At 51.8% G+C, this 9,244-nt stretch overlaps 2 protein-coding genes across 2 annotated transcripts, besides 8 other annotated features; both read left to right on the top strand.

The window, feature by feature from the left end:
* Positions 1-7: 7 nt before the first annotated feature.
* Positions 8-27: a microsatellite.
* A 69-nt stretch (positions 28-96) lies between these two features.
* Positions 97-114: a microsatellite.
* Positions 115-182: 68 nt separating this feature from the next.
* Positions 183-208: a microsatellite.
* A 267-nt stretch (positions 209-475) lies between these two features.
* TraAM80_03302 (putative protein kinase) lies at positions 476-5,752 on the top strand (the record flags this gene model as incomplete). Its single annotated transcript, XM_029380278.1, has 1 exon — positions 476-5,752. One exon carries the CDS (start codon positions 476-478, stop codon positions 5,750-5,752), a length of 5,277 nt encoding a protein of 1,758 aa, XP_029239798.1.
* A 610-nt stretch (positions 5,753-6,362) lies between these two features.
* Positions 6,363-6,385: a microsatellite.
* A 306-nt stretch (positions 6,386-6,691) lies between these two features.
* Positions 6,692-6,863: a sequence feature (A-rich).
* Positions 6,864-7,074: 211 nt separating this feature from the next.
* Positions 7,075-7,096: a microsatellite.
* Positions 7,097-7,113: a microsatellite.
* Positions 7,114-7,286: 173 nt separating this feature from the next.
* Positions 7,287-7,346: a microsatellite.
* A 494-nt stretch (positions 7,347-7,840) lies between these two features.
* On the top strand, positions 7,841-9,244 carry TraAM80_03301 (uncharacterized protein; the record flags this gene model as incomplete). The annotated part of the gene is made up of 1 exon (XM_029380277.1): positions 7,841-9,244. A coding segment is annotated over one exon (1,404 nt), but the record flags the coding sequence as incomplete, so codon positions are not given.

Raw genomic sequence — 9,244 nt, 5'->3', positions numbered from 1 at the left:
CCACTACTATATATATATATATATATAGAGAGAGAGAGAGAGTCCCAGGAAAGCGGGGCGAAGGCCGTTGGACGTTTGGTAATAAGGCGCCCCAACATATATATATATATATATCTCTTCTGGCTCATTGGGAATAGCGGACACCACGGAGCGGTAGGAAGGAACCCACGCAAAGCAAAGCAAATAATAATAATAATAATAATAATAACAAGTTTTGTGTGGGGGGGGAAAACAGACTGTGTGTATAACAGTGGCAATAGTAATAGGGAATCCTATCAGTTTCTTCCCTAGCCTTCCTGTCCGCTGCGTATTCATTTGGCCGTTGTTATATTTCTTTTGTGAGCAGGGGCGGGGCTCTTTTTTGTTTTTTACTCTCGTGTGTGTGTAATCGCACTCTTTCAGCGTCTGAATTGCGGTTCCTCCGTTAGGATTTCCTGTTGTTTGGGTGTTCCTGTTCTTGGCTGCACCACCTGTCATGCGGTTTGCGGAGAAGCAGCACTACGAGAGCGCCCCGAAGCGCTCCGACGTGCGTGTCTCTGCTGCCGCTCCCTTGTGGCGTGCTGCTGCAACAGAGTGCCTTACCGCACTGCTTTGTGACGTACAGTCACTTCGACTTCTCGGAGTGACGATGGAGCTACTTTACTGTAAAAGTCCCAACAAGTCGATGCAGCAAATAAATGTGGATGAGCATGAAAACGTTTCCGCCGCTCTCTCGCCGCAGAATTTTTTCAATGGTTTCATATGTGTTAAAGGCCGTGTGATGTGTGAAATGAACCAACTTCGTAGTCTCAGTCTGAGGTTGTGTGAGCTGACAGGCGGGAATAGCCAACTCTCCGCGCACTTGCTTGCAGCCCTGTATAGATGGGAGGCCTCTGTAGGAATTTTTAGACGCGACGACAGCTTCCATTTCGACCGCGCTGAGCTAGTGGCACTGCTGGATGACGTCACTGTTCACTTGGAAGGGGCGTTGCTGGAGCTGTGCAGCGATGGGAATCCGGCGGCTGCCAACAACCCAGCTGTAGTTGACTTCACAAAGGAGGCGGATAAAGCGCGGGGAGAGAGCATCGGTGGGACCTCGCTTATCAGCGGCTGGTGCGACGGCTACAGGAGGTACGATGCGGCAAGTGCATTTCTTGCACTGAGTAGATGGCTAGGACTTGACGTGAGTGTTATTCTCTCCAACACCGTGTTGCGCTCCCTGTTGGTCGTCTTCACTGTTGTGGTTGGTCTTCCGGTGGCGCGAATTCTCTTGGATCTACACGCACTGAGCAGCGCAGGCTCCAGTATTTTCTTGGGGAGTGACCGTTCTGCTGTGCTTGCGCCATTCCACACCATGAATGTGGTTTGGACTTTTCTTTTTGCCTTGCAGTTGGTGCTGTTGCTGGGAGTGGGATTTGTCTTCCTCATCCTGCTCTCCAACGCCTCCTCCAACCTTGCCCATGCTGCAATCTTGCAGGCACTCTGCGTGCAGGGGACCACATGCGTGCGGTGGACCGGTTCAAGCCCCTCCGGCGTCAATGATGTGTTCAACAAGGAGGAGGATGCGGGGGGTGATGAGGATGATGGTGAAAAAGACATGAGTTTAACTGCACGAAATGCAGTCAAAATAGAGAAGGACAGTCACCTACTGTTTCCCGCAACGCACCATCCGTGTGGTGAGGCATATGCCACGACTTTGTGTGGTGGCGCCTCGGACGGAAGTCTCCCGCAGCAGTGTCCGTATGGTCATTTTTGCTACGACCAGGCGTTGTGCGCGCTTCCGGTGGCATCATCTGCGGGGTGTCACGGGCCCAAAACCACTTTACCCGACACCGTGGAGAGTGAAAAGAAGACGTTGCCACCATCGCCTGTGGTTGGCGACGGCCATAGTTTACTTTACCTTCGATGCATGCAGGCGGAGCGGGAGTCCCAAGAGTTGTTCACTGAGGCCCCAAGTGGCGTCGGTGACAAATACAAAGACTCCTCCCCCTATGCTAAGCCAGACGGCACTGCAAGGATTTGTTGTCACATAACAGAAAATTTACAGGACTGCGTCTGCCCGTTGCTCATTGTAGAGTACGTTCCTCGTGCCAAGGCGTCAGGTGAGAATTTCAAACCCAGGGAACTCAGAGAAAGGTATCCTGTCGTCTACTGCAACCTTCCCGCTCTTGAACTGCTCCACTATCGTTGTATAACGGATCTCGCTGGGAAGGACCTTGAGGATGTCTTTGGGTTGTACCGCAACCCAAGAAAGTTGTCGCATTTGAAGCGGGGTAAGCGGGAGAGTATAGTCTCCGCGCTCCCAGCACTGCCACAGCGGCAGCGGCAGAACTCCCAAGGACGTTTTATTTTTGTCCCATTACCACCCTCAAAAGAGCAGGGACAGTGGGAGAAGAGTCAGGCTGCGGAAAAAGTTGCCGATCTGCGTTGGCTTTTTAAAAACGGTGTGGAGGAGTTGCTTATGGCGCAGGCATTGCATAACTCCTGCCACTTTGACGTGTATGCCATGAGCATTGGCAACATCACCTTACCCTTCTCCTTTTGTGACGAAAGGCAGTCGCTTGCCCCGCCACCATCCACGGAAAGAATGTACCTGGTGTTGCTGTTCCTTCGTGAAACCTACAAGGAGGCGAAGGATGCTCCATGGAAGGTCAGTAACAGTTACGTTTGTGGAGAGTCCGCGCCGCAGCCAGCCACTGCTCACGAGTCTCCAATGGGTGAACTTTTCAGTACTCCGATGCAGAAGCGGGCTTCTACTGCAAATTCTGTGACACTCAGCCTTTTCCACCATCGCGGATCATTGATGAACGACGGCGAGCCGGCTATTAAGGACCCCCAGGTCGATAATTCACGACGTAGACGCAGTACACGGACTGCACCCACCGGTCATCCACGCACTAAACGTCATTCTACGGTAAAATGGCATTCGTCAACCATATCAGCGGAGCGAGGCCATGCTGTGGATCAAGTCACAGCGCAGCTTCTACAGGAAAAGTTGAGTAGTCTGCTTGCCGTTCATGAGGTGAAGCTCTCGCCGTGTGTGCCAGAGACCTTTTTAATTAACTTTGCTGCCATCATGATCTTTGTGAATTGGGTGTTAAAGCGGTACAAACGCGTCAACTGTCTCGTGGATTCCGAAAATATGTTTATTCTTCTTAAGTTGAGGGCAATCGACGATGTGCCGCTTCTGAAGAGTAACAGTCAAACGTTTTCTGAGGAGACGATATTAATGTCATCTGGTTCTGGCGTCACTAACGGCGAAAGTCGAAGACATTCCTCTCATGACGCGGGGGTTGAGTCGCTTCTCTCAGCAAACCTTTTGGAGTACCTGCGCGTTTGCGATGCCAGCATTCAACTCACGGCTAATGGATGTACACTCTGTTTCCCGTACACCACGCAGGAACGACTGGCACTCATTGAGGATGCCGGGACCCTGCAACTCTCTACACTCAGAGGACTATCACTGTTTGGTGTGACCGTCACAAACGCCTTGACCGAGGACGCGGTGGCGCAGACAAGTGGAAAGATGATTCAACTGCAGCAGTACACAGCTGCGGAGAAGCCCTTCTCTGAGGCGGTGCGCAAGGCCAAACTGGGGCCCTCGCGAAGGACCGAAGAAAACACCGTAAATGTTTCATTGAATTTAAAAAGGGAATCCGCTTCTAAACCCGATTACAACAGTAGCGCCTCGGGAGCTTTTGCTGCCCCGTTAGTGCAGCCTGTGGAGGAAATATCAGGAATCTCAGAGGGGAGCATGGCGCGGTTGCCTCAGATATTCAGTAATGAGCATTCCAAAACGACGGATCCCACTGCACACGCAGTAACGATGGTGAGCGCACTAGAATCAAGGTCGGGATTTGACATTAGCCAGGGAGGGAGTCCGGAGTGGTTCTCCGTCTCTACTTTTGCCCGATTTCATAATATCTTTGGTAGGTCCCTAGGCCGCAGCTGGAGTGACCCTATGGCGGCAAGTGTTTCCAGTCAAAATCTTCTTGGTAGCAAGGTCACTGGTTATTCTAAGCGTTATTTGCACTTTTTTTTGTACATGGAGGAGAATCGAGAGGATGTAGTGCAGCATCTTTGGTCCGGAGGTCATTCCGCGACGGTGGTGAGCGATCCAGTGGCAATGAAGCGGTATCTCTTTGTTGGCATGGACGCCTTTGACGTAGTGTTTATTGAGTGGTCAGAAAAGCTGGTGACGCCGGAAATTCGTGAGCTTATTGCTGAAAACGCGGGAAGTAAGACTGCGATATTGTATGTGTTGAACGAAGATGCGAGTTCCCTCCCACTTCCGCCTGATACCCCGGATGAGGCAGTGCTGCGGCTTCGCGGCATTGGGGATGTCTTTACGAACCCTGCCATTGGTCGCAACCTGAGCCTTTACATACGGCAGCGTCAGCTGCGGCAAGAGATGACGCAAATTCGCTGGCGCAAAAACTATCAGATTGTCCGTCAGATTGGTGGGGGCGCCTTTGGTGATGTCTACGAGGTTTATCTCTTTGTCTCGCAGGGGCGGTTGGCGATGAAGCGGTTGTTTCTCAACGGAGCCAGTAATCGCCTTCTGGAGCAGCTGAATCGCGAGGTGCTGATTATGAGTCAGATGGACCACCCAAATATAGTGAGTTTTTCTCACTCCTCAATGGAGGACAACGCCTACTGCATATTTATGGAGTTGTGTGATGGCACCTTGGGGCAGCGTCTGCAGCGGGGCTTCGCGACAATGCAAGACTCACAGCGACTTCAGAAACCGCCACTACCACGTTTGTCAAATGGCGCCTCGTTTCCACTGCAGCCAGATGGAAACACAAGTAATAGGCCGGATACAGAGCCTGACGAGTTGTCTAAAATTCCAGAGCCTCTTACTGCAAGAGAAATAGTGCTTGTTTTGCGCGATATCGCGAGTGGTATTGCCTACATGCATTCCAAGGGCATCGTACATCGTGATATAAAGCCTTGCAATATTCTCTTCTGTAGTGGCGTGGCAAAGATTGGAGACTTTGGTTCCGCCGCCGAAGAGTGCACTGCGAAGCCGCTTGTCAACATGAAAGGCACTTTGGCGTATATGTCGCCTGAGGTGTTGCTGGGTGAACCGTATGGGCGACCATGCGATATGTGGTCCTTTGGATGCTTACTGGCGGAAATCATTGGGTTACGTCTCGGCCATCTACAGGGGCTACACTTTCCTGCCCTTGTGGAGTTATACAAGTCTATCCCCCAGGCTGGAAGTCTGCCCATCACCGTGGCCAATTACAAGGGTGGGAAACTGCAGCACCACTTTGGGAGCACCACAACGCAAAAGATATTAGGGGCCATGAAAGACGCCTGCCATGACGCTTATAGCAAGCGGGGTGAGAGTCCTACACAGCGTCGTTGCGCGACCTCCATTATTGCGAAGGATAGACTGCTGTCTAATGAGAATCAGACGTCGTCGGATGACAAACTTCAAAGTAGCATGGGCTGTGACAGTGCGAGGGCAGTAACGTATATAACCAGCAATAGTACAACATTTTTGGGCTCCGAAAAGACCGAACTACCGGAAAGTCTTGTGGAGTTATTGGAAAATCTCCTTCACCGTGACCCGCAGAAGCGTATGACCGCGGAGGATGTGCTGCACCACCCTGCGACATGGGATGTTGAGTGGATGGAAATGGTGATACGTGCCGTGGAGGAGGTATGTTCTCTCGACATGGACGACGCCCTGGTAGACGCTTCCCAGGGCGAAACCAGCGCTGAGAGAGAGGAAAACTTGGATCTATCCATCTCTTCTGTATAAAAACGGGCAGGCAGTCTCTCCTTTGCGTTGCGCGTCTCCTCTGGGCTGTTGTAATTTTTCTCTCATATGTTGTTTTGATTCTACGCCTTGCCGTTTGGGCTGCATTTACTGATGTTGCTTCTGCGCCTTTGCAGCTGTTGGTAGCCGGCGGTCTCACGTGTGTGGCCTGCAAAGGAGGCAGAGCTACGGGGCATGCGTGTGGAGAGAAAAAGTATGCAAAGTGGGTGGGGGAGGGAGGGTAAAGGGTGCGTTCCACCCTCCACCTGCGGGGGTGGTGGCAGGCTGAGTTTCTCTTGTCATGGCTTTGCCTCCTTTCATGCGTTACCTTTGGTGGGGTGCGTGTGTATTATTCCACACCCCCGCCAACCCTTCGTCTTGCTTTCCGCGCAACGCGCAACCCAACAAGAGGAGAAAGTTATTGCCATGCTTTCTTTTTATACTTATACAGACAACCGTAACGCACTTCACACGCATTTGTGCATTCAATTTGTTGGCCTCTACCGCTTGCATGGTACATCTGTTCTTTGTACCAGCTGCCGGGGTAGGCATTAACAAAAACTTACCCACGGCAGCAAACAAACAAAAAAAAATGCCATCAATGGAGTCAAATTGAGTGTGTGTGTGCGTGTGTGTATTACTGTTGCGTAATTGTTCATTTTGACTTGTTTTTTTTTTTTGTGGTTATTGTCCTCTTTACACACGCGTCGCTTCCCATACACGAGTGTGTGCGGAGATGCCGGTGAGGTTGTGGGAACTGCACCGAAGCAATGAAGTATGTGTGTGTGCATGTGCAATGTACGTGAGGATGCTATGAGGTATGCGCAAAAGTGAGAAGGAGAGTACTCTTGAGTGGTGTGCGCTGGTGCTTTTAATGTAAGTGAAGAAGAAAAAGTATACAAAAAAAAAATGTGTTCTCAAAGAAAAAGTGCGTCTGGCATATTATCTTTTGTTTTGTTGTTAGTGAATTTTTATTTCCATTTTCATTTTTATTTCCGTTTTCATTTTTATTTCCGTTTTTGTTTCTTGTTTTTTTTTTATCTTTTCAGTTGTTTAACTTAATTTTACTGGTTTTTTGTGTGTTTGTTCTTGATATTGCGTTTTTTTTTTCTTTGCGGCTGCTTTTTCCACACGGTCATGTAATTGGAGCAGCGGGGGATCTCGCTGTCGTCCCAGACTCTATCCGTTCTTTTTTTTTTTGTGTGTGACGCCGTGCGTGCGTGCCTCTTGGGGAAGCTGCGGGGAAGGGCCCTGCGAGAGGGAGTGTGGGATGCATGGACGGCCAACCTACACCTGACGCAGTGGGCGAGCACAAGGCCCTTACTTTGTTGTTGTCGTCGTCGTTCGTTTTTTTTTTTTTTTTTGCCTCGATGCAGTGGTGCAGACAGCCGCAAAGGCAAGCAGGGCAGGGAATGCAAGGTGGCGGAATGGCGGAGGGAGCCGGCAGTTGTGAGGCTGTGTGGAGCCGCAGGGTGGCACGGCTTCGGTGAGGAGGTGAGCCGCCGCGTCGACGTGCGTGGTCCGTCGCGTGTGCGCGCACGCGCCCACCCACCCACCCACACACACACACACACAACCAGGCACCTCCACCCACACCGTCGTGTAGGTGCCCTTCACCGCGTGTCGCCGCAAACACCCAAAAATGATGCAGGCTCTGACGGCCAGATGATGTTTTTTTTTTGCTATTTTTGCCCGTACAGTGACAGAAAGAGGCTTTTGGCTTGTTGCTGATCGCGTGGTTACCGCCGGCCTCTCTTAACCCCATCACTACCACTTTTTTTCTTCTTCTTCACCGTTTTGTTTCTTGCGTGTAGAGCGGAGGGAGAGAGAGAGAGGCGGGGCTCAAGTGCACGTTACTCTGCACTGCCGTGCCTCGGGCAGGGAGTCCACAGGGCGTGGGGAGAAATCGAAGAAGAGGCAAAAGTGGGATTTTGCAAACAAGGTAACACGAGCAAGAAGCCACACGAGCACACATAAAGCAGGGGAGAGCAGTTCAGTGAACCTCCGTCGTGCACCGCGTCGTGTCAAATAACATAACCCGCTGGACGCGCCTTACAACGCAACGGAGGCGAGGTACACGGAGACACGCCAATGGCAGGTCACTCGCCGCACGAGAGCCCAAGTGAGACGATGTCGGCACCTATGAGTTCCTCCCGCGTCATGTGGAAGGGGTGCGGCAGCCACCACCCTTCCCAGAACTGGTCCAAGTCACGGCCCAAAACCTTCCATCGCGATGACCGCGTCCCCTTCAAGGCCTCGATGGAGGATAAAAAGAAGACCCCGGATGTGAGTTGGGACGACGCGTCTCTTAAAGGATCTACGTCTGTGCAAAGCAGCGCGCGCGGCAGGGCATCTCATGTCTTTGGTAGCAACTCATCCGCCCTTACGCAGCGACATCTCGATCGACATGTGCGGCGCAGCGGGACGGCGTCGTGTAAACCGGAGGGACCTCCGCAGGGCCACTATACCATGGAGGAGTGGGAGTTGATGCTGGTGTCAGAGGGGAAACAGAGATTAACAGAGTGCTTCAATACGTTAAACTCGCAGAGACGTGCTACTAAAGACCACTCAACTGGTGACATGGCGACGGTGTCCAAAGGCGCACAGGAGACCCTGCAGGGGTGCCACGGTGCATTGCCCGCCTCCGCCGAAGAGGAAGCAGAAGAAGAACTCATTGCACGTTTTTACGAGGACCAGAAGGCACGCTGCCGGAAGCAGCCGCCACAGTTGGGCAATGAACCCCTGTCGCAGCCGTCGTTGACGCGGGCCGGAAATCCCACGCCCCCGAATTTTAAATTGGGCGATCAGACGCATGCACGAAACCCGTCCAGCGTGGCGTCATTGTTCCACACCCCGCACCTCCCACAAGAACTCGCTGTGAGGGATTACAAGAAAAGTGCAACCGAAAGCGCAGCGAACACAACAGTTCCAGAAACGTCACTTCGTTCCCGACAAAAATATAGTGGGGACACAATTGCAACACTAGAGGAATTCCGTCTTCAAGTTCTGCAGCAAAAACTTCAACGGTGCACTGAAATAAATAAAGCAAACACAACGCCACCTTCTGACATGCCACATACGCTACAGAACTCACCCATTACAACAAGTACAGACACAAAACTGCAACTTCCAAACCACGACAAGACGCAGCCAAACACGATCCATGCACATTTATTTCCATCCATGCCTACTACCGCAGCCACCGTCTACGAAATAATCCATAATAGCAAAGAGGTCAAGGGTACAGCAATACCAAACAACATCACACTCCAACAAGTTACATTGATCTTTCAAAAAGAAGCGCGCAGCCGCGAGGACATTGAGCGGGCAGAGGAAGCAGGGCGCCTTGCTGCCCTTGAAGCCATGCAGAGCGGTGCAACAGCCATTGCCTCTGCAGAAGCGTTGGGCCTGACGGAGGAGCGCGGTCGCGAGGACATTGAGCGGGCAGAGGAAGCAGGGCGCCTTGCTGCCCTTGAAGCCATGCAGAGCGGTGCA

This window comes from Trypanosoma rangeli (genome assembly GCF_003719475.1).
Source record: "Trypanosoma rangeli strain AM80 chromosome Unknown Tra_15.4_contig_00085, whole genome shotgun sequence".
Lineage (NCBI taxonomy): Eukaryota > Euglenozoa > Kinetoplastea > Trypanosomatida > Trypanosomatidae > Trypanosoma > Trypanosoma rangeli.
The sequence above is the reverse complement of the archived record's forward strand: the minus strand, read 5'-3'. Positions and strand labels throughout refer to the sequence as shown.